The 25,227-nt window shown below is 42.3% G+C and overlaps 1 protein-coding gene across 1 annotated transcript in view; it reads right to left on the bottom strand.

Moving 5' to 3' along the window:
* Positions 1 to 25,227, bottom strand: part of malrd1 (MAM and LDL receptor class A domain containing 1) — a 351,826-nt gene that overhangs the window by 122,543 nt on the left and 204,056 nt on the right. Inside the window, exon 24 of the mRNA XM_072252046.1 lies at positions 18,630 to 18,787. Within this exon, the coding sequence (XP_072108147.1) occupies positions 18,630 to 18,787 (158 nt within the window). The remainder of the gene's footprint in view (positions 1 to 18,629; positions 18,788 to 25,227) is intronic.

The raw sequence follows: 25,227 nt of genomic DNA, 5'->3' as shown, positions 1-25,227 counted from the left end.
GTGGTGAATCTATGGAATTTGTTGCCACGGGCAGCAGTGGAGGCCAAGTCATTGGGTGTATTTAAGGCAGAGTTTGATAGGTATCTGAGTAGCCAGGGTATCAAAGGTTATGGTGAGAAGGCGGGGGAGTGGGACTAAATAGGATAAAATGGATCAGCTCATGATAAAATGGCGGAGCAGACTCGATGGGCCGAATGGCCTACTTCTGCTCCTTTGTCTTATGGTCTTATGGACCTTGAGAGAGGATATTTCCTCGGACTTTGAGAGAGAATAGTGTAGAAATTGTAGTGGCCCTGGCAGAAATGTCCTTAGCCACTGGTGCGCTGCCAGAGGACTGGAGGGTGGCTCATGTTGTTCCATTGTTTAAAAAAGGCTCCAAAAGTAAACCAAGTAATTACAGGCCAGTGAGCCTGACATCAGTAGTAGGTAAATTATTGGAAGGTGTTCTGAGAGATCGGATATACAAGTATTTGGACAGCCAAGGGCTGATTAAGGATAGTCAGAATGGCTTTGTGCGTGGTAGATCTTGTTCAATGAATCTTGTAGAGTTTTTTGAGGAGGTTACCAAGAAAGTAGATGAAGGAAAGGCTGTGGATGTTGTCTACATGGACTTTAGTAAGGCCTTTGACAAGGTCCCACATGGGAGGTTAGTTCAGAAGGTTCAGACACTTGGTATCCATGGAGAGGTTGTAAACTGGATTTGAAATTGGTTGTGTGGGAGAAGACAGAGATTGGTAGTGGATGATTGCTTCTCAGACTGGAGGCCTGTGACTAGTGGTGTGCCTCAGGGATCTGTGCTGGGACCATTGTTGTTTGTTGTCTCTATCAATGATCTAGATGTTAATGTGGTAAGTTGGATCAGTGTTTGCTGATGACACTAAGATTGGAGGCATTGTGGACAGCAAGGCTTTCGAAGCTTGCAGAGGGATCTGCACCAACTGGAAAAATGGGCCAGAAAATGGCAGATGGAATTTAATGCATACAAGTGTGAGGTGTTGCATTTTGGAAGGACAAATCAAGGTAGGACATACACAGTAAATGGTAGGGCACTGAGGAGTGTGGAGGAACAAAGGGATCTGGGAGTTCAGATACATAATTCCTTGAAAGTGCCGTCACAGGTAGGCAGGGTTGTAAAGAAGGCTTTTGGCATCCTGGCATTCATAAATCAAAGTATTGAGTATAGGAGTTGGGGTGTTATGGTGAGGTTGTATAAGACATTGGTGAGGCCAAATTTGGAGTATTGTGTGCACTTCTGGTCACCTAACTATTGGAAGGATATCAGTAAGATTGAAAGTGCACAGAGAAGATTTACTAGGATGTTGCCAGGTCTTCAGGAGTTGAGTTACAGGGAAGGATTGAACAGGTTAGGACTTTATTCCTTGGAGCATAGAAGAATGAGGGGAGATTTGATAGAGGTTTACAAAATTATGAGGGGTATAGACAGAGTAAATTTGAATAGGCTCTTTCCACTTAGATTAGGAGAGATAAATACGAGAGGACATGGCTTTAGGGAGAAAGGGGAAAGGTTTAGGGGGAACATTAGGGGGAACTTTTTCACTCAGAGAGTGGTGGGAGTGTGGAACGAGCTGCCATCTGATGTGGTAAATGTGGGCTTACTGTTAAGTTTTAAGAATAAATGGGATAGATCCATGGATGGAGTGGTCTGGAGGGTTATGGACTGGGTGCAGGTCAATGGGACTAGCAGAATAAAGTTTCAGCACAGACGAGAAGGGCCTGTTTTCTGTGCTGTGGTATTCTATGGCTCTATGGTTCTGTGGGAAGGGGCCGTTGGCTCACAAGTAGAGAAAATTTAGAGACAGTGCGAGAGGGAGGACGGACAGGTGATAGAGAAGGGATATGTTCAGACCAATAGTTTGAGATGTGTCTATTTTAATGCAAGAAGCATCATGAACAAAGCAGATGAGCTTAGAGCATGGATCAGTACTTGGAGCTATGACGTTGTGGCCCCTACAGAGACTTGAATGGCTCAGGGGCAGGAATGGTTACTTAGTGTCAGGCTTTACGTATATGGTTCAGAAAGGAAAGAACAGGAAGACAAAAGAGTTGGGGACATGGCACTGCTGATCAGAAATAGTGTTGTGGCTGCAGAAAAGGAGGAAGTCATGGATCAATTGTCTACTGAGTCTCTGTGGGTGGAAGTTAGGAACAGGAAGGGGTCAATAACTCTACCGGGTGTTTTCTATAAACTACCCAATAGTAACAGGGACATCGATGAGCAGATAGGGAGATGGATTCTGGAAAGCTGTATTAACAGGGTTGTTGTGGTGGGAGATTTTAATTTCCCAAATAATGATCGGCATCCCCCTAGAGATCAAGGGGTTTAGATGGGGTGAAGTTTGTTAGGTGTGTTCAGGAAGGTTTCCTGACACAATATATAGATAAACCTACAAGAGGAGAGGCTATACATGATCTGGCATTGGGAAATGAACCTGGTCAGGTGTCAGGTCTCTCAGTGGGAGAGCATTTTGGAGATAGTGATCACAATTCTATCTCCTTTACCATAGCATTGGAGGGGGATAGGAAGGGACAAGTTATGAAAGCAGTTAATTGGAGTAAGAGGAAATATAAAGCCATCAGGCAGACTTTGGAAGCATAAATTGGGAACAAGTGTTCTCAGGGAAATATATGGCAGAAATGTGGCAAATACAGAGAGGATACTTGCATGACGTTCTGCATAGGTAAGTTCCAATGAGACAGGGAAAGGATGTTAGGGTACAGGAACCGTGGTGTACAAAGGCTGTTGAAAATCTAGTGAAGAAGAAAACAAAAGCTTGTGAGAGGTTCAAAAAACTAGGTAATGACAGAGATCTAGAAGATTATAAGGCTAGCAGTAAGTTTACGAATGAAATTAGGAGACCCAGAAGGGGCCATGAAAAGGCTTAAGAAAAACCGCAAGGCATTCTACAAGTGTGTGAAGAGCAAAAGGATAAGACATGAAAGAATAGGACCAGTCAAGAGTGACAGTGGAAAAGTGTGTATGGAACTGCAGGAGATAGCAGAGGTTCTTAATGAATACTTTGCTTCAGTATTCACTATGGAAAAGAATTTTGGCAATTGTAGGGATAACTTATAGCAAATTGAAAAGCTTGAGCATATAAACATTAAGAAAGAGGATGTGCTGGAGGTTTTGGGCAAGCATCAAGTTCGATATGTCTCTGGGATAGGATGAGATGTAGCATAGGCTACTGTGGGACGCGAGGGAAGAGATTGCTGAGCTTCTGGCGATGATCTTTGCATCATCAATGGGGACGGGAGAGGTTCTGGAGGGTTGCAGATGTTGTTCCCTTATTCAAGAAAGGGAGTAGAGGTAGCCCAGGAAATTATGGACCAGTGAGTTACTTCACTGGTTGGTAAGTTGATGGAAAAGATCCTGAGAGGCAGGATTTATGAACATTTGGAGAGGCATAATATGATTAGGAATAGTCAGCATGGCTTTGTCAAAGGCAGGTCATGCCTTATGAGCCTGATTGAATTTTTTGAGGATGTGCCTAAACACATTGATGAAGGTAGATAAGTAGATGTACTGTAAATGGATTTCAACAAGGCATTTGATAAGGTACCCCATGATAGGCTTATTGAGAAAGTAAGGAGGCATGGGATGCAAGGGGAAATTGCTTTGTGGATCCAGAACTGGCTTGCCCACAGAAGGAAAAGCATTCTTGTAGACGTCATCTTCTGTATGGAGATTGGTGACCAGTGGTGTGCCTCAGGGATCTGTTCTGGGACACCTTCTCTTCGTGATTTTTATTAATGACCTGGATGAGGAAGTGGAGGGATGGGTTAGTAAATGACACAAAGGTTGGGGGTGTTGTGGATAGTGTGGAGGGCTGTCAGAAGTTACAGTGGGACATTGATAGGATGCAAAACTGGGCTGAGAATTGGCAGATGGAGTTCAACCCAGATAAGCGTGAGGTGGTTCATTTTGGTAGGTCAAATATGATGGCAAATATATTATCAATCGCAAGACTCTTGGCAGTGTGGAAGATCAGAGTGATCTTGGGGTCCATGTCCATAGGACACTCAGAGCTGCTGCACAGGTTGACTCTGTGGTTAAGAAGGCATACAGTGTATATTGGCCTTCATCAACCGTAGGATTGAGTTTAACAGCTAAGAGGTAATTTTACAGCTATATAGGCCCCTTGTCAGACCCCATTTGGAGTACTGCACTCATTTCTGGTCACCTCACTACAGGAAGAATGTGGAAACTATAGAAAGTGTGCAGTGTAGATTTACAAGGATGTTGCATGGATTGGGGAGCATGCCTTTTGAGAATAGGTTGAGTGAACTCGGCCTTTTCTCCTTGGAGTGATTGAGGATGAGAGGTGACCTGATAGAGGTGTACAAGATGATGAGAGGCACTGATAGTATGGATAATCAGAGGCATTTTCCCAGGGTTGAAATGGCTATCATGAGAGGGCACAGTTTTAAGGTGCTTGGAAGTAGGTACAGAGGAGATGTCAAGGGTAAGTTTTTTATGCAGAGAGTGGTGAGTGTGTGGAATGGGCTGCTGGTGGAGGCAGATCCGACAGGTTTTTTATGAGACTCCTGGATAGGTACGTGGAGCTCAGAAAGATAGAGGGCTATGGGTAACCCTAGGTAATTTCTAAAGTAAGTACATGTTCGGCACAGCATTGTGGGCCAAAGGGCCTGTATTGTGGTGTAGATTTTCTATGCTTCTATGTTCTCTGTTTCTATTTCAGGTTGAAATGCACAGTTTCTGTATTGCACCAGATTCAAGCACCTGCAGTCTCCTCTGATTCTTTCTGATCTATGGCTCTAGGAAACAAACATCAGCTATCACTGGGAGATCATCAATGCACTTTGGCCTGCCAAAAACTTGTCAGTCTTCCAGTACTACAGGTTGATTAAGTGAATACTGCCCAATGGCTCGTTCAGTTGAAGATCTGCAGCCTAAAGTCATGCTACCATTAAGCATTGAGGGGCTAAGTTCTGTGTAAAAGCCTCTCAAATACATATAGTTTTTATTGTCCAAGAAGGTCACATGAGCAACAATGGTTCTCTGTACGCAGGTTGTGCTGATGCTACACATGTAGATCCATTAACACTGTGAATGTATAGACTAAATGAGTCAATGGATGTAAAGAAGGCCTGGCAATTCTTTTTGTATTCCTTGCTTATTTATATGTTATGCATAAAGTTTATTTTTGAAATAAGAAGATAAATGTTTTGCTCTACCTGATGTACTGTATGTTGGTTTGCCAATACAACGTTTAAGTGAATGCTGCCACATGGCACTTTCCTCATGACAGGAACCGGTGATGAGAGACACACTGAAGGTTTCTGCCACCAATATCAAGGCTTTTTGACAAAGGACTGCAACCTAACATCCTGACCTTACTAGACATCTAGGGGCAGGGCCCTGTGTAAAAGGACTACACACACTTGTTGGGTGTATTGTTTAGTGGCCACATGATAACATGTGGGATATTGTATTAGTTCAGTGACACTTTGAATGTGTGTGCTTATGAATGTATAAACTGGATGTAGAGGCAGGTACATTAGCAATATTTAAGAAACTCTTAGACTTGCATATAAATGATAGAAAAATGGAGGGAAGGGTTAGATTGATCTAAAAGGGCCTGTATTGCACTTTAGTGTTCTTTGTTCTATGGATGACACTAGGAATGCAGAAAACCCACATACTGTATTGTTTTTGTTGTATATATATTTTTATGAATTAAGTTTATTTTTAAATTAAAGAAATAAATCTCACTCTTCTCTGAGTAAATGATGGAAGTCTGTTGCTCAGGCAGCTGTGGAAGCCAAGCCTTTATGTGTATTTAAGGCAGAGGCTGATAGATTTTTCATTGGTCAGGGCATGAAGGGATACGAGGAGAAGGTAGGAGTTTGGGGCTGAGAGGAAAATTGGATTAGCCATGATGAAATGACAGAGCAGAGTCAATGGCGTAAATGATCTAATTCTGCTCCTCTGTCTTGTGGTCTTAATGCCCCATGAAACTAGTTGGAGAATGGAAGCTAAGTTATGGTGGAGTTAATGTATATGATTGTGTAGTAGAAGTACCAGCAAATTGTAGATATTTTCTGCATTGTGTTTATCAGAACCTGATTAGCCCAGTCACTGTGATAATTTAGTTTGTGAGAGTTGCTCTAACAATTATGTTGAGTGGCAATGATAGTAATCTCTATTAGTTAAGTTTATTTCATGGTTCGTTGTCAGCAAGAAATAAGAGTGTTTCTGCATTTGTCTGAATAACATAAGGGAATGCAAGTATGGCATGAAGGTTCTTTGCTGACCTGCTGACTGCTAGTGCCGTATAGCTCTCCCTTGTTTCTACCATGCACCCTTTGGTGTTTGGGGAGCTGTAAATGCCTGCCAATAAGAGGCACGTGGCATCTAGTGGGTCCAGAAAATAATAGGTTGATGAAGTCACCTCAGTGGGCAAGCATAATCCCATCCTTTTGCATTAAATACACCAAATGTTTCTCTGGATTCAAAGATCGAAAACGAAGAAATGATATCAACACATTTAACTGGGAATCATGCCAGTTCCTTGCAAATTCAATCCAGCATATCATTTCACACACTGAGCCACCATGCAGTACAACTGCCCAGCTGCATAACACCATTAAGCACTATAAACCCTCTGGTGTTTTACTTCATTCTCACCCTCAACAAATGCCCTCCTCCATCTAGTCCTATCCAAAGGTCCTGTCGCTCACACTTCAGAGCATGGGGAAAAGACATCCAATCTAAGGTGCAACAAGTAAACTGCTGGAGGAATTCAACTGGTTCAGCAGCATCTGTGGGAGGAAAGGAACTGTCAACATTTTGGGTTGAAGCCCTGCAGCATCAAGATCAGAGGCAAGTGATCACGCAATGGGTGGTTTGTATTTGGGAAGATCTGCCAGAAATAATAGCTGAGGGATGTACAGAACGACATGGATAGTAGAGTTTTAATGGGCACAGGCAGATGGGAATAGATTGCTGGGCAATGCAGTCAGCATGGACAGGTAAGGCTGAAGAGCATGCTGCAAGACTCTGTGACTCTATGACAGGGTTTCGATCCAAAACATCAACAGTTCTCTTACTCCCACAGACGCTGCTCCAGCAGACTGATTCTTGCTCCAGATTGCAGCTGTCAAAGGTGGCCCTCTTAACTATTTTATTTCTTATACCCAAAGAGGAAGAAATGATGGAAAAGAATTAACATGGCAGAGTGCAGGGGAGAGCTGTGGGCCTTGCAACCAACTTGTGACAAAATTTCCATAGGTCTGTCAGTCCAAGGCTCAGTGCTCAAAATCCCGTAAGTCCAGAGGACAAAGCTGAGGTTGAAGTCCAAAGGTCAGTGGGTCTGGAGGTTGTCGTCTGAAGTCGGCGAATTCTGAAGTGGTTGGCCCGGTGGTTGGCTTGTCCCAAGGCTGGAGGCCCAATGCACGCGAGTCTGAGGTTCCGGTGCTAAGACCGGAGGTTATACACCCGAGGCAGCCTGTCCTGGGGTTGGTATCCTGTCCGTGTGTGAGAGTGTGTGGGTGGGTAGAGGATGGGAATGGGACTTGCTTCCTGCAGTTGCTTGTTTTCTGTTGTCATTTTGTTGTGTTTGGTGCTGTTGCTTGTGTGCCTCTGCTGAATACAGCAACCAAGTGGCACCAGAATGTGTGGTTATACTTGCGGGCTCTCCCCGGCACATCCTTGTGTTGTGTTTGCTTTTATCACAAACAACACATTTCACTGTGTGTTCTGATGTACATGTCATAATAAATAAGTGTGAAGTTTAATACTCAGTCCAGCCACTGCACTGCACACAGCACCCATGTGGACGAGAAGTCAGTCACAATCGAAAAATGACCAAGTGCACAATGGAAACAAATATTATTCCATTGACAGTTATAATTTACGCCCTTAATCCACCCCCCACCCCACCCCAGGGCCTCCAGCTGTCAACCAAGATCTACAGCAGGAATAAGATGGCAACACCTCCTTAGAGGCAGTCACACACCCTAAGGGTTCACTATCGCAGAGCTTGTGCACTACCCTGAAGCCTGTCATGTTTCAATGGGTTTGCAGATGATGTACTGCTGTCAAATCATGCAGCCTGCTGACTGACATTGTGACTGCAGTTGCTCCATATATTTGCTTGCATACGCTCTAACATGTCTCCCCAACCCACCTCCTTATGTACTGACAAGTATGTACATGTACAGAGGACATTAATTTGGATTCCTAAGTTTTCCTGCATAAACTATTTGGAAGGAAGGAACTAAGGCATTGATAAAAAAAAATGAAGGTTGTATTGTTGAAAAAAATATGGAAACAGAAGAGCTTCAGCACATAAGCTGTTTCAGAAGTCGCGTTGTAGTAGGTTTGGAGTCAGCTATAGGCCAAATGCTACAATAAGTTTACCCTTGGAGGAGAGGTTAAGCAGACTGGATCTGTGCTCTCTTGAGTTTAAAAGAAAGGGAGATAATCTCAAATAAACTCTTCTTGGACTTCCTGACAGGTACAGGTATCAATTATAACCAATGTGTTGATGACAAACTCTGCCATCTTCTTCAGGGATGATGCCTGGGCGTGCCTAGTCCGGTAGTATTTATTCCCCAGAGTCTGTCCCTCCTGATTGGTTAGTCCTCATCCAATCAGGTTTCGGCTCTCCCACCTTGTTTACAATCGAACTTACAATTGAAAGAATCTCATTGAAACATGCAATACCATTATCAAACTTAACAGAGATCAACTATATAGGATAGAACTGAGGAGAAATTTCCCTACTTGGGGATCAAAAGTTTGGAACATTATGACCAAAGGAACTATGTAATTGAGAGTTCAAAACCCTATATTTTTGATATTGGGTAAAATTAGGATATGAGGTGAGACAGGTAAATGACACTGAAATAAAAGAATAGCCAATATCCTACTGCAGGCAAAACAGATACCCTCCTCCTATTTCTAATGTTCTTTATCTCGCAGACACTATTGACTACAAATTTGCCTCTTAAGCTATGACGCTTTCACTACTTACTGCTTTGGTGTTTTAAAATTATGTCGATAAGAGTTGTTTCAATAAATTCACTTTCAAACCTTTTCACTCAAAATGTTGAGAGCAGTGCAGCTTTTGCTAAATAGGATTACAATAGTATTACCCTCAAAGAAATTAAAAATTTAATTTATTATATTTTTCCAATTCAGAAACTAAATGCAATTCCTTCTTTAAATGTTTCTTATGAATGTAGCATTATGCATATTAAATATTGTTGGTCTTACTTGGTAAAGACAACAGAAATTAGATATATTGTTAATACCAAAACATCTAAAGTTTTCAAATACAATTAGAAAAATGTATGTAAATTTCATCTCGACTGGTGGAGCCTCAGCACTGAGATTGACCTCACTTACAGACATTGCGAATATACCATTGTTGACGGAATCAATTTGATTTTGTTAGTAGAGAAGGGGGAAAAGATAGATATAGCTTTGACCTTCAAACCAGATCAATAGAACTAACATTGGCATCAGATGAAATTTAGCTCCAGATCAATAAATACAATATTTGAAACCACAGCATTCCTTACTCCTTTATCATCTCATTTCAGATATTAATCTTTTGGACATGGCTTCATCCTTTAGGCTTAAATGAAGTGAATCAACTACTATTCATGATGGAGACACTGATTCAGCATTCCGATTGTAGATAATGGTGAATAAAGATTCAGAACAAATATAAAAGTTCGTAAATAGCTAACCATAACTGTAATCATTGAAAACAGCCACATGAGGCACTGCCTCTGGAAGTCAACCTCTTTCATCAGGGATTCCCACTATTCAGTGACAGGAAATGAAGAGGAGGCTTGACCTAAAAGCAGAGCAGTGGAGATAATACTTTACAGATAAACTCTAAAATAACAAGCCATGAGGGACCACAAAAACAAGGGAGAACAGGTACTTAAAATGACAAGGCAACAAGGCTAGGAGCAACTGATTGAATCTGGCTGGTTCAATGGGTGAACAAATGACTCTGGATGAGAGATGGGTTTAAATAGGTTGCAGGTGATGAGTTGGAAACAAACTACACATGACTCCTGTTAGTTGGGTAGAGGTTGGGAGGTACCTGCCTGTGCAGAACCCCCTCCCCCATCAATCCTACAGCCAGCACCCCATTGGTTCAGGAGCTCTGGTGGAACTTTTCGAAGAGCTTTGAATCCAAGATGAAAGTGGAGTTCAAATTCACTGAGGGAGCAGTAGGCTCATCAGAAGAGGGAGTTGAATTGTGAGCCCTGTTCTGACATAATATCCTGAGGGAAACCCTAGAGACAAACTTTGTGTTGGACAGCACGTCCAACGTCTTAATAGCCGACAGAAGTTTGAGAAGGGTAATGAAGTGGGTTGCCTTGGAGAACTGGCCCACCACTGTCAGGATCATCGGAAGGTGACAATTTCCTGATGAAATCCATAGCAATGTGGGACCATGGTGCCAAGGAACCAGTAGGGGCTGCAGGAACTCAGAGAACTGCTGGATGGAGCCACTGAGTGCAGGCGGCAACAAACTGACGTACATCTACAATTATTGTGATCCACCAGAACTGGCATTTTAGAAAATCCAGAATCCATCATGCACTTGAATGGCCAAACAAGGGTGAGGAGCAAGCCCACTAGAGTGCCTCAGAGTGCATGGCTGCTGGCACATGCATGCAGTTGTTAAGTGTGTCAGCTGGAGCAGGCTTGTGCTGTAGGACCTAGCAGATCTTGTTCTCAAGGTCACAGATGATTGAGTCAAGAATCTGCAAGGATGGAATAAAGGGTTGAGGGTTAATCTCCATTTCCACTAGTTTGAACTGTTGTGATAAGGCATTTGTCGTGGTGTTTTGGAGCTAGGTCAATAGGAGATGGTGAAGTTGAATTACTCGAAGAAAAGGGCCTAGCGAGCTTGACATGGGTTGAGTTGGTGAGTCTGTTGAATTGATATGAGGCTCAATGCTGATCAGGAATGGCTCCAGATTTCCCCATTAGCCAATGCCTCTATTACTCCCAGTTAACAGAGAGCAGCTCCCTGTTTTCTACTCCAGAACAGTGCTGAACTTGCATGAGAAGGCAGCACAACGATGTGTCTTCCTATCGAGTCCTTGCTGGGAGGGGGTAGCTGCAGTGCCCAAATCAGATGCATCCATCTCTACCAAAAAAAGTTTTGGAGGGCTTCAGGTGGCAGAGAATGAGAATGGTGGTGAAGCATCTCTTGAGCTCCTTGAAAGCATGGTCCATGGCAGCAGACCAGGCTATCCGTGAAGTAGGTGACCTGGTGAGGGAGGTGAGAGGAGCAGTGATTTGGCTGTAGTTCCTGATGAAACAGCAACAAAGGTTGTAGAAGCCCAAGAAACAAAGGAGCTGTTTGAGGAAGCAGAGCCAGGGCCAATCAACAACAGCATGCACTTTCTCTGGGTCCATGGTTATGCCTTGCGGTAAAAGGACATAACCCAGGAAGAAAATGACTAGGCTGTGGAGCTGCCATTTTTCTAACTTTCAGTATAGCTAGTTTTCAAGGAGATGCTGAAGGACTGAACGGACTTGACAAACACAATCCTGGGGATCATTGGAGATCAGAAGGATGTCGTTGGTGTAGATGAACACATACCCGTGTAGCAGGTCACGGAGGATCTTGTTGATGAAGATTTGTAAAATGGCTGGATTACTGGAAGGGCTGAAAAGCATAACTATGTATCTGTAGGGGCCAGTGGGTGTTTTGAACACTGTCTTCCACTCATGCCCATGGTGGATATGGATCAGGTTGTATGTGGTTTGTCGATCCAGTTCGGTGAAGATCTGGGCCTCGCAGAGTGTTTTGAATGGGCTGTCCTTCAATGGGAGAGAGTAGCAATTCTTAATGTTGATTTTGTTGAGTCCACAGTAGTCAATGTAGGACTAGGACCCACATTTTTCTTCTTGACAAAGAAGAACCCTGCACTGGCTGGGGGTGAGGGACTGCGATGGTCAATGAGGTAGCGCTTCAGCGATATAGTTATTCATGGCTTGGTTCTCAGGAGGGCAGAGGGAGAATAGATGACTTTGGGAAGGGGTGGTACCTGGGAAGAGAGCGATCATGCAGGTCATGTGATGTGTGAGGTGGCAGGGTGCTGGCTTCCCATTAACTAAAGGTGATCGCTAAGTTGTGGCATTCTTGTGGGAGTTTGATGAGGTTGAGCTTCCTCCATCTCCACAGATTTATGGGGTGATGTCAGCTGAGGCTGCAGGCAGGTGGGTCCTGAACTTGGCAGTGATCTGGATGATCAGTTGAAGTAAGGGCTATAAATGGAGAGCCAGTGGTAAGCCAAGATGAGAGGCGTGTTGGGTGAGTCGATCAGGAGGAACTGGATGGACTCATGGTATTCTTCAAAGACTATGAGCACAGGCCATGTGTGCAGTTTGACTCCAAGGAACCACATGGGACGATCGTCAATGGCCATGCCCTGATGCAGTAGGAGTGAGAGGCAGCCTTGGTCCAAGCTGTGCACACAGAATCCCGTCTAGAAATTTGCCTGCTGCACCGGAACCTGCCAGAGTCTCCTGTGTACATAGAGCCATTGGAGAGTGCAGAGAACAGAGAGAGCGAGTTAGGCGATGGTGCTGGACAACAGGCCGGGAGAAGCTTACCAGATAGAAGGCCCCTCATCTCTACCTGGTGACTCTATCCAGAATGCAATGGGCATTTGATGCATGAGAGATCAGGGGCTCCACAGTAAGTGCATAAGTAGTTTCTCCACTGATGCTCATGCTCTTGGGGGGGAGGGGGTGGGTGATGTTGGTGGGTAAGGGGTCTCTCCCTAACTGCCTGTTCTGGAAGCCTTGAGCTACTTCAGCAACAGATCACTGTAAACCACTTCTTGTTCTATCATGGTTGCTTCTCATTGTGAGTTATTCTGCAGTAATGGTTCGGTTTTCACAAACTTAGTTTTCTTTGCTGTCTTGTACAATTTATGTATAACTTACATTGTTGTCCAAATCTACATGTCAGGTTTACAACTGTAACTGTATCTCACTGCACTTGTGCATATGATAATAAACTTGCCTTGTCTTGAGTTGATCATATTTTGCCAGAAATGTGATCTTATTTACCTCAGCTGGGTTCTACTTCTCCACCAGAATTATCCAGTGTCAATTTGTAAGTAATTGCTTACTAGAGATATACTAAACCTGGACCTGGTACAATAATTCTTCACAATAATATTTATATGATGGGTCCAGGACAGGTCCTTTGAGATAGTGACACCCAGGAATTTAAAGTAACTGACCCTTTCCACCTCTGATCCTCTGATGATTACTGGCTCATGGACCTCTGGTTTCCCTCTCCTGAAATCAGCAATCAGTTTCTTGGTCTTATTGACATTGAGTGAGAGGTTGTTGTTTTGAGGGGATGATGGTGTTAAATGCAGAGCTATAATCAATAAGGAGCATCCTGATGTATGCATCTTTGCTGTCCAGATGTTCCAGGGTTGTGTGAAGAGCCAATGAGATGGCATCTGCTGTAGACTTGTTGCTTCAGTACGCAAATTGGAGTGGATCCAAGTCATCATTCAGACAGGAGCTGATATGCTTCAACACCAGCCTCTGAATATACTTCATCACTGTGGGCGTAAGTCGCACTGGGCGATAGCCATTTGGACAGGTTACCATGCTCTGCTTGGGCAGAGGTATGAATGAGGCCTGCTTGAAGCAGGTAGGTACCACACTGCTGGAGTGAGAGGCTGAAGATATCTGTGAACATACCAGCCAGTTGGGTTGGCACAGGTCTTCAGTACTCGGCCAGCAGCAGATGCTTTCCTTGGATTCACTCTCCTGAAGGCAGCCCACACATCATCTTCAGATACTGAGACCAAAGGATCATCAGGAGGCATGGGAGTGTGTGATAATTTCTCCCCTGTTCTAGTGGTCAAAATGAGCATAGAAGACATTGAGCTCATCTGGAAGTGAAGCCCTGCTGTCCCCAATGTCACAAGTTTTAGCTTTGTAGGAGGTTACAGCATCCAAACCCTGCCACAACTGTTGACCATTCCTTGTTGATTCCAGTCTAGTCCAGAATCTCCATCTCGCCCATGCAATGGCTTTCCGGAGTTTATACCTGCACCTCTTGTAGCATTCTTGATCTCTAGACTTGAATGCCTTTGGTCTGACTCCCAGCTGGTTCCGGATTTCATTGTTCATCCAGGGCTTCTGACTGGGGAAAACCCTGAATGATTTTGTGGAGACACACTCATCCACAGCTGTTTTAATAAAGTCTGTAATAACCCTGGTGTAGTCATTCAGATTCTCAGATGAGTTCTTGAACGTGGCCCAGTCCGCTGACTCAAGGCAATCCTGCAACTGTTCTTTAGCCTCCTGCGACCACCTCTTGGCAAAGCCCTCCCAACCATTAAGCACATCTACATGAAACATTGCAGCATCCATCATCAAAGATCCTCACCACCCAGGTCATGCTCTCTTCTTGCTGTTGCCATCAGGTAGAAGTTATAGGTGTTTCAGGACTCGCTTCACCAAGTTCTAGAACAGTTAATGCCCCTCAAACATCAGGCTCTTGAAGAAAAGGGGATAGCTACACTCATTTAAGGAAATTGTTATATTGCTATTTCATGCTTGCTATTTATTGCTATTTATTTATATCTGCATTTGCACAGTTTGTTTTACAGTTTATAGTTAACTGTTCTACAGATTTGCTAAGTATCCCACAGAAAAAGAACCTCAGGGTTGTATGTGGTGACGTGTATGTACTCTGATAATAAATTTTACTTTGAACTTTGAATTTCAAATAAGTAAGCATATTTAAAATTAACACATTGCAATGTAACTGACAAAGAAGTTACAAACTGGATTTGAGAGGAATTTGGAAGAGAAGTCCAAAGGGATGTTTGCTGCTTGTTCACAGATTTGTTGGAATGATGTGGAAGGGAATAGTTCTGTTTGAGCTTCTATAAAAATCCATTATTTTCAGTATTTAAGTCAGATTTGCAAATGTTGCAAGTTCCTGTGTTCGTGTTTTCATTATTAAAGAATCCATGGGCACCTCAACTGTATTTTTCTAGGCCCTCTGAACTAACTCAGCAAGCCATCGTGTTTCATAGGAATCCTGTAAGGACTGATGGGAGTCGTCCATGCTACCTTCTCAGAATGACTGGGCATTGGCATGTAGATGTTGCTTTTACCAGTGAGAATGAATGGCAGTAGTTAAATTTCTCAGCCTTTAACTCAGATCATATTAATGAACTATTAGATTCAGATTCATTTATTGATCACATTCACATTGAAACACACATTGAAATGTGTCATTTGTGTTAACAACTAACACAACCCAAGGATGTGCTGGGGGCAGCCCGCAAGTTTATGATTTGATGTCTAAATTTCCTGGCTGATATTGTATAGTCTTAGTTCATTCCAAGGAGGTACACAATTTATTTCCATTTTTTATTAATTGTCAAATGCCAAACCAACTTTTAGGAAACAGAAATAATGCTTCACTGCTATAAAGTTTAAAATATTGTTTGTCAATAAAAATATCCAATAGATCTTGTTTAGTTGGTAATAAAAGGGAACAAGATTTAATTTTAAAAAATGCACTGAGGTGCTGATTAATTGAAGAGGTTGAAATGTTGACAACATTTTAAAAGCTAATTGCATCTACTTAATAACAAGACACTGTGGGCTGACAGAATTTTAAAAAACCTTAAACACATGTGAGGATTATTCAAACAAACTCTCCGTGGTTTTCATAAGGAGACACAAGTATGCCCAAATATTGGTGAGAAGATTCTAGCCCACTTTAAATTTCTGTTGAAAATAATGATTTGCCATTTGCTATTTTAATATTTTTCCAATGTTAAAGAGAATCCCTAATTAATTTTGATTACTACCTCTTCAGTTAATATCTCAGAAATGCATATTTTTCATGCTCTTTGCCCCTGATATAGTACATCAATAAAGTTACTGTTCATTGAAAAGAAAATGTTAAAATTACATTGTATACTCAAATTATTGGCTTAAATTAGGAGGTTAGTAATCACAACACAAGATTTAGCTATAGAAAGGGAGAAGTAGTAAACCAAAGTGAAAATATTCCAGTGAAAGAAGCTGAATTTCAGTGGGGTAAGAATGGATCCGGTCCAGGTAAACTGAAACCAGAAGCTGGCCACTTAATGACGGAATTGTTGAACTATGGGTAAGGCTCATTTTCATGAGAAACAAGGGAAAGACAAAAAAATTCCTGAGCTCCCTGGATGATGAAGAAACTACAGAGAAAGATAAAATGAAAGAACGGACGGCTGCTGAAATGTTGCTAGGCTACAAGTATCGAGTTGTAAATACCTGTGAGAACCAGATTGATTACAAAAGGATCAGTGAAGAAGTGAAAAGTAAAATAAGAGAGGTAGAGTATACAAGACAAAGATTAACTGCCAACCTAAATAGAACCTCAGCAGTATTTCCTGGGCATGCAAATGGTCAAATGGAAGTACTTGGAGGATTTTGAGTTATTTAGGTAAAAATGGGCACTTTCACACAATGCTGAGGGTAATGTTAAAGTTCTAAATGTCCGCAATGCTTCAATTGTACTCAAGAAAGAGGATGGTTCTAAGTATTGCAAGATGAAGTATATGAGACACTACACACATTAGGAATTAGTACCAAGTATTGGAACTAATGTCTAACCTTAAAATACATAAGTCACCAGCTGACTTTCTGAGAATGATTCCTGGAATGAACAACTACAGTTACAAGATTTGATTCAAAGGCTGTGGGTGTTTTCTTTGAAGGAGAAATTGCTGAAGAAGATGTGACAGATAAATAATGAGTCTGAAGTGGAGAGTGGGAGGCCATTTCTATTCATGAAGTAGCTGAGAATGATTGATCACAGAGAGAAAATAAAATGGAAAGAAATTAATACTGACCAAAGGAAATATATTTGTCCCACAATCTATGGATTCACTTTCAAGGACTCTTCATCTCATGTCCTCAATAATTATTGCTTATTTATTTATTTTATTTCTTGTATTTTTTTGTATTTGCACAGTTTGTTGTCTTTTGCACACTGGTTGTAAGCCCAGTTGGTGTGGCCATTCATTGATCTTGTTATGGTTATTGGATTTCTTGTATTCCCACAAGAAAATGAATCTCCAGTTTGTATAGAGTGACATACACGTCCTTTGATAATAAATTTACTTTGTACTTTTGAAGTGCATGAAGTGGTGGTGATCACCTTACTTAATGGAAGTTCAGGCATATGGGACTGAATAGCTTCAAGACTTTGTGTTTTTTAAAAATGTTCTTGTGTTTCAATGAAAGAGTCATGGGGGAGAATTGGTGAGGAGAATGAAAGAGAGGGAACAAATACCATAGTAGGAAGCAGTAGAGACTGAGAGGGGAAGATGCAACGAGGAGGTGAAGACAGGTTTGAGCAATGCAGTGAAACATTCTCTATGGGGTAGAGGGTGAAGGCAAGTGAAGCAGTGAATAGAAAAAGTTGCGCTGCTGAAATTGCAGAAGCAGTGGTTGGCATCAGTCTAAGCGTTCCCCTCTATCTCACAGCTCCATGTTTATTTAAGTATTATTAAAATACTTATCAGCCTCTGGAAAAGGATTACTTTGTATGAGGGCCTGTAACTGCATATTTCTATTATACAGAAGCCAATGGTCTTATAGGTTTAATTCACCAAAGTTGCTCTTTCTTTCCCTCGGCCTTTGCAGAACAATGCCCCAGTGTGGTGGAATTAGAACGAGAAGGAACACTGTAAATCCTCCATTTCGGGGAATCAGCCACTTAGGTAGGGGCTCAGTACAGGGGAATCATCATTGGCCATTGGTACAGGTAGAGCAGGCCCTCACTGATGGGTTGAGTTTCACAACAGGGTATCAGAGAGGCAAAGCTGAAATGTAGAGGAGAAAGGAATCAGAGTCACTTAGAGGGAAAGAGATTGGGGGAGCCCAGGGTGAGCTGCAGTACAAGATAAGTTTTATAAACTTAAGTAAACCAGGCTGAATGGATTCTCACATACCAAATTCCAAGGTACCTACGAGGCAGGAGTGCATGGAATTAATTTTATTTCCTGATGCTTAGTAGGTTAATTGACTATAAATTGCCCCTAAGCTGTAGGAGAGCGTAGAATCCAGGAGGAGAATAAAACGGTGAGCACAAGAGATTCTGTAGAAATCCAGAGCAACACACACAAAATGCTGGAGGAATAGAGAAATTCAGAAAGCCCCCCTTCCTTTCCAGTCCTGATGAATATTCTCAGCCTGAAAATTTGACTGTCTATTAACCTCCGTAGATGCTGTCTTACCTGCTGAGTTCCTCCAGCTTGTGTGTTGTGGACAATCATATGGGAATAGTAACAGTAACAGGTGTTTGATGGTCAGCACAGAATCAGCAGGCCGAAGGGTCTGTTCCAGAGTATATGATTCTAAAACAAGCTGCATTGTGGAACCAATCAACACTTACAACATCGTAATTGCATCTGGAGCACTAGATAAATCTCCGGTAGGTGCAATGCACATTTTCGATATGGTTGTCATGAAACAATACAGGTTAATGTGGTTTTTTTTTGCTGACTTCCCATGCTTATTTATACAGTATATTCCCCAAAACCATTCTCTTTCTTACCTCAATAAGAACGCTTATAAGGCCTGTAGCCTTCTGTGACATGTAATACCAGAATGACAGAGTGCATTTAGCACTTGATTCCTTCCACACTGAGCTCCACAGATGGACTTTGTCACCCCTCAGGCCTCCAGGAATAGCTTCAAGATACAGAAAGTGACCTACAAAGAGCACATTTTTTTTTTGGTCAGTTAGGAGACTGACATGCCAATATTGGTCAGCAAAGTATTAGTTTCACTTACTTTTGGGACACAAAGATTTTTTATTCCATTTATCTACATGTGTGCCTCGTGTTAAATACTTCAAACAAAAATGCAGAATTTGATCAGTAGTGCTTGGAACAGCATTAGGGTGGTTCACATTTGGAAGGAACTGCTGAAACAGTACTTCACAGTTCATGAGTCTCATGGCAGTGCTCGAGCCGAATCCTCATGCTTAAAGATGTTTTCCCATTAAAAGTTACAAACTTACTGCTGTATGCCACGCAAGCTAAATAATCAGACACTCCCCAAAGTTGCCAATTTATTCTGCCAGACATTATGAAAACTGAACACAATTTGTACCTTTTTCTCGCCATTTTTCACCTATTTGTTCTGCTCTTACAACTGGTCTCATAAGCTTCACTGTGGAAGAGATTCCTATGCAAAGCAGAGAAATATGACCAAGGTTACCTGGTAAGAAGAAATATCTAATCTATGTTGCCTCTCCTCCAGGAACTCTCCTTTACATGGTGGAATGAAAGTGACAGGTTCAGACAGTGTCAGAGAAAAGTGATGAATTTTGCAGGAATGTGTGACAGTATTTCATTCATATCTAATTCGAGTGGAGGGATCATCATCCTTTCATCAGTTATTTCCCATTATGAACCTTGAAACACTCAATTGCTGTTAGACTTAACATGAACCACATTCGGACTTCTGAGGGTGAAATCCCTTTGATGAATGCTGAATTAAAAGGAGCCTTTATTCATTCTTAAATTTACGTGCCTCAACATAATTTCCTTTCTGTTGAACACCAACCTGTGCAATATGTTTCTGTGTACATGATCTGCCAGATGCTGCGACTATGACAACGATCAGCCACTCTGATGCTATGAAACAGTCCGAAACATTCAAGAACGCTACTTGCAGACAGAAACTGATTCGAAGAAAGTCTGTCTTGTGCTGAGTTTGGAATTATTTCAATAAGATGCCACAAATCCAAAAGTACAAAAAAAATTCCTTCAAATCACTACTGACGTATGTTCAGGGAATAATTTATAGAAGTGTTATATTCAGACTTGCAAACTAGCGCCACAAAATATGAGGGGACTTTATGCATCATCTACTTGGGGTTGTAGTGTAGAGTGAGCTGCTTGATTTGAATTCAGATTTCTGATGACAGTGATCTTTTTGTTGGAAAGTCCCTTAGGGCTTCTGCCCTCAGTGTCGCCTCCTCTGCTCATATGGAAGGTGAGAGAATGGGTAATGTACAGAACTACCCACCAATATATGTGATTTTCAAAGTACTCTTGTTTTTGCAAATCTCCAAACACCAACTCAGAGACCCTAGGTGTTAGGCGTCCAAGTTCCCCTTCCTCTGGCACCTGCTGCTGCCTTCAACTGAAGAGGATGTGCAGCTTGCGGATGATGACCACACAGCCTCTACACCCTGGCAGGTACCAGAAGATGAATCAAAGCAGTGGGAACTCATGTCTGGAGGGTCTGTGGTGTTTTTAACAATAACTCTAGTACCTGTTTAGATCTCATATCTGCAGTCAGTTGCTGTATTCAGAGATTGCAAAGGAGCCAAGAAAATGGAGAATAACCATTGTTCACCAGGATCTATTTCTTTGGCAACTGACTCACTCTGGGTGAAGAACATTTGTGTTACAGCTGAAAACATGCCATTTACTTTCAAGAAGTTCTTCACACGATCCAGGGTGACCTGCACATTAAGGGAGTGGAAATCCTGCCTATTGAGGAAAATGTCTGGAAATTAATTTGACTTATTATTGTATTGGGATATACTACTGCGGAAATTAATAAAAACCATTATGAGAATGAATGTGGCCAGTAGCTGCTTGCACTCAGAGGAACACACACAAAATGCTGGAGGAACTCAGCAGGTCAGGCTTCATTTATGGAGGGGAATAAACAGTCAACATTTCAAGCCAAGGCCCTTCATCAGGACCTCTCCAGCTTAACCACGTCTTCCCAATAACAGGGTGAGAAAATTATGTACAGTAATCCAAGGACAACCTCACAAATAACTTATACAACTGCAATATAATATGCCAACTACCATACTGAGTGCTTTAACTGATGTTGGCCAGAATGCTAAATACCTTTTTCATCATCCTGTCCAGCTGTGATGCTGCTTTCAATGAACTCTCCATTACTCTCCCAAGTGCCCTATCTTTCATAGTATAAGGCCAACATTGATCTGAATTTCCAAAATGCATCACTTCACACTTATGTGTATTGAAATCTTTTTGCCACTCCTCACTGCACGTTCCTGACTGATCAAGATCCCCCTGTACTCTATGGATCTATATAATAATGTAGAGCTTTGAGTTTCATCGTGTGTAGTGTGATAAGGCCCACTTTTATTTTGTAATTGACACAAATTCAGGCAGAAATGATTGGTGATGCACTCTACTCTGAGTACAATTGAAATTTGCATGATTAGCTCATTTAAAATGGTTAGGCTCACATTGCAATGGACGTTATGGGCTGAGTAACTTTCTTCTGCACCATGAAGTTCAAGAAGTTCAAGGTTCCAATTATCTGCGGTCACAGTGATAAGAAGCAACAATCTAAATAATTAAGATTTGTTTCCTCATTTCTTTCCTACACCTCATCCTGTTAGTCATCCCAATCATCACACACAATCTGAAGGCTCAAAGGATTGTTAGGCCTCAAGGGCTGGCTCACACATCATTTGCGTAGAAGACAAGAATATTCAACAGTCCTCCAAGTGTTTACCTTCCTGTAGCTTCTATTCTCTACCCCATTTTAGCAACCAGACCAAGCACCGGGAACTAGAGTTAGGAATTGATGCCCTGTAGTATTGGGATAGAAAAAGAACATAGGAAATGGAGAAATTAAGAAATCTGCACCATACTGAAAATTCTCACATGAATAGCACACAGGAGAAAAGGCAACACATCCATTTAATTCACCTGGTCTTGCTTCTCAAGTGGAAAAATATCACGGCATATTAGACTCCTCTATTGTTAGAACCCACATCATAATGATGTTAAAATCTTTCTTTTGCCTGAATCTGCTTGAGAATCCTCAAGAAATTTACCCAGCATGTCAGAAGCATTTGAACCTATTATATTGCTCATTGATTTTTTTTTCATTCCGGAATAATTCTCTTCACTAACGATTAATTGGGATGTTGAAGTTTTCCCTCAATCATTTCAAGTGGTATAAATCCTTTCTGTTATATTTTTCTGTTCTTAAGAAATTATTGCTACATCCAAAAGAGCAAGTATTATGTAGAAAAAGTAAAACTAACTTAGAATATCACAACACACATCAAAGTTGCTGGTGAACGCAGCAGGCCAGGCAGCATCTCTAGGAAGAGGTGCAGTCGATGTTTCAGGCCGAGACCTTTCGTCAGGACTAACTGAAGGAAGAGTGAGTAAGGGATTTGAAAGTTGGAGGGGGAGGGGGAGATCCAAAATGATGGGAGAAGACAGGAGGGGGAGGGATGGAGCCAAGAGCTGGACAGGTGATTGGCAAAAGGGGATACGAGAGGATCATGGGACAGGAGGTCCGCGAAGAAAGACAAGGAGGGGGGGGAACCAGAGGATGGGCAAGAGGTATATTCAGAGGGACAGAGGGAGAAAAAGGAGAGTGAAAGAAAGAATTAACATTTGAGAAAGTAAACTAAAATTTAATTGTAACTTCAATCAATGATGCAAGGCTTTAGTCTTGGTTCTTACATAACATGGAAACAGGTCTTTCCGCCCATTGAGTATTTGCTATCCATGAAACATAAATTTTCATTAATTCCACAATTATTTTCTCTAGAGGCCCATTACTACTTATTATGTAACTCTTTACCTTCACTCTTTCCTGACCTTTTTGTTGTAAATCTCCAACCTGCTGATCTTATCACCTGGTCCCACCCACCACAACCCATCTGTGACCTTCAAAACCCCTGACGTACCCAGCTTTTAGCAGTCCAACATGACCATCACCTGCCACAAATCAGCCCAATTCCCCAATCCACATCTGCTCAATCCCTCAATGAGCCTGCACTGGTTTGTCATACTCAATGAGGTGATGATGTTAAATTTTCTACCTCCCTGCCCCAGCTCTGAACAGTATTCCTCTCTTGCTCCAGAGGCAGCCACAGTCCCAAGCCTTCCTGTTACAAAATAACAAAGGGAAGCAAACAACTGCAAAGCCACAGAGACTCCAAATAGTTCTAATGGCAAGCCCATGACTAAAATGGTCAAACACGCAACAATAAATTAGCACACACAAAATACTGAAGGAACTCATCAGATCAGGCAGCATCTATGGAAATGAATTAACGGTTGACATTTCAGGTCTGAGAAGGAAGGGGGAGGATGCCAGATTATAAAGGTGGGGGGGGGGAGGAGAAACAGCAAACTAAATAAAGCTCTAGGCCCATGATTTCACTAGATTAATCAAAATATTGATAATAACTTTGAAATAATTATTTCACACACTTGCCCCTCCATATTTCCATATGTAATATAAGGACAGTATTAAACAAAATCCCAAAGCATTCTACAATATGTGAAGAGCAAGAGGATAAGACGTGAGAGAATACGACCAATCAAGTGTGACAGTGGAAAAGTGTGTATCGAACCGGAGGAGAGAGCCGAGGTACTTAATAAATACTTTGCTTCAGTATTCAGTACAGAAAAGGATCTTGACAATTGTAGTGATCACTTGCAGCAGACTGAAATGCTTGAGCATGTAGATATTAAGAAAGAGGATATGCCGGAACATTTGGAAAGCATCAAATTGGATAAGTTACCGGGTCAGGAGGAGATGTACCCCAGGCTACTGTGGGAGGCGAGGGAGGAGATTACTGAGCCTCTGGTGATGATCTTTGCATCATCAATGGGGACAGGAGAGGTTCTGGAGGATTGGAGGTTTGCAGATGTTGTTCCCTTATTCAGGAAAGGGAGTAGAAATAGCCCAGAAAATTATAGACCAGTGAGTCTTACTTCAGTGGTTGGTAAATTGATGGAGAAGATCCTGAGAGGCAGGATTTATGAATATTTGGAGAGGCATAATATGATCAGGAATAGTCAGCATGGCTTTGTGAAAGTCAGGTCAATGCCTTATGAGCCTGATTGAATTTTTTGAGGACGTGACTAAATACATTGATGAAGGTAGAGCATTAGATGTAGTGTAGATGGATTTCAGTGTGGCGCGTGACCAAGTAGTTAGGGCATTGGGCTCACAATCTGAAGGTTGTGGGTTCGAGCCAAGGCAGCGTGTTGTGTCTTTGAGCAAGCATTTAACCACACACTGCTCCAGTCTACCCAGCTGAAAATGGGTATTGGCAAATGCGGGAGGTTAACCTCGCGATAGACTGGCATCCTATCCAGGGGGGAGTCTTGTACTCTCAGTCACTTCACGCCACAGAAACTGGCATAAGCACCGGCCTGATGGCCACAAAGGCTTGGCACAGACTTTGACTTTGATATGGATTTCAGCAAGGCACTTAATAATGTACCCCATGCAAGTCTTATTGAGAAAGTAAGGAAGCATGGGATCCAAGGGGACATTGTTTTGTAGAACCAGAACTGGCTTGCCCACGGAAGGCAAAGTGTGGTTGTAGACGGGCTATATTCTACATGGAGGTCGACGACCAGTGGTGTGCATCAGGGATCTGTTCTGGGACCCCTACTCTTCGTGATTTTTATAAATGACCTGGATGAGGAAGTGGAGGGATGGGTTAGTAAATTTGCTGATGACACAAAGGTTGGGGGTGTTGTGGATAGTGTGGAGGGGTGTCAAAGGTTACAGCAGGACATTGATAGGATGGAAAACTGGGCTGAGAAGTGGCAGATGACATTCAACCCAGATAAGTGTGAGGTGGTTCATTTTGGTAGGTCAAATATGACGGCAGAATATAGTATTAATGGTAAGACTCTTGGCAGTGTGGAGGATCAGAGGGATCTGGGGTCTGAGTTCATAGGACACTCAAAACTGCTGCGCAGGCTGACTCTGTGGTTAAGAAGGCATACGGTGCATTGGCCTTCATCAATCGTGGGACTGAGTTTAAGAGCTGAGAGGTAATGTTGCAGCTATATAGAACCCTGGTGTGGAAACCATAGAAAGAGTGCAGAGGAGATTTACAAGGATGATGCCTAGTTTGGGGAGCATGCCTTATGAAATAAGTTGAGTGAACTCGGCCTATTCTCCTTGGAATGCCGAAGGATGAGAGGTGACCTGATAGGGGTGTACAAGATGATGAGAGGCATTGATTGTGTGGATAGCCAGAGGCTTCTTCCCAGGGCTGAAATGGCTAGCATGAGAAGGCACAGTTTTAAGGTGCTTGGAAGTATGTACACAGGAGATGTCAGGAGTAAATTTTTTTATGCAGAGAGTGGTGAGAGCGT

Source organism: Mobula birostris, chromosome 3, assembly GCF_030028105.1.
Source record: "Mobula birostris isolate sMobBir1 chromosome 3, sMobBir1.hap1, whole genome shotgun sequence".
Taxonomy (NCBI): domain Eukaryota; kingdom Metazoa; phylum Chordata; class Chondrichthyes; order Myliobatiformes; family Myliobatidae; genus Mobula; species Mobula birostris.
This window is presented reverse-complemented; position numbering and strand designations above follow the sequence as displayed.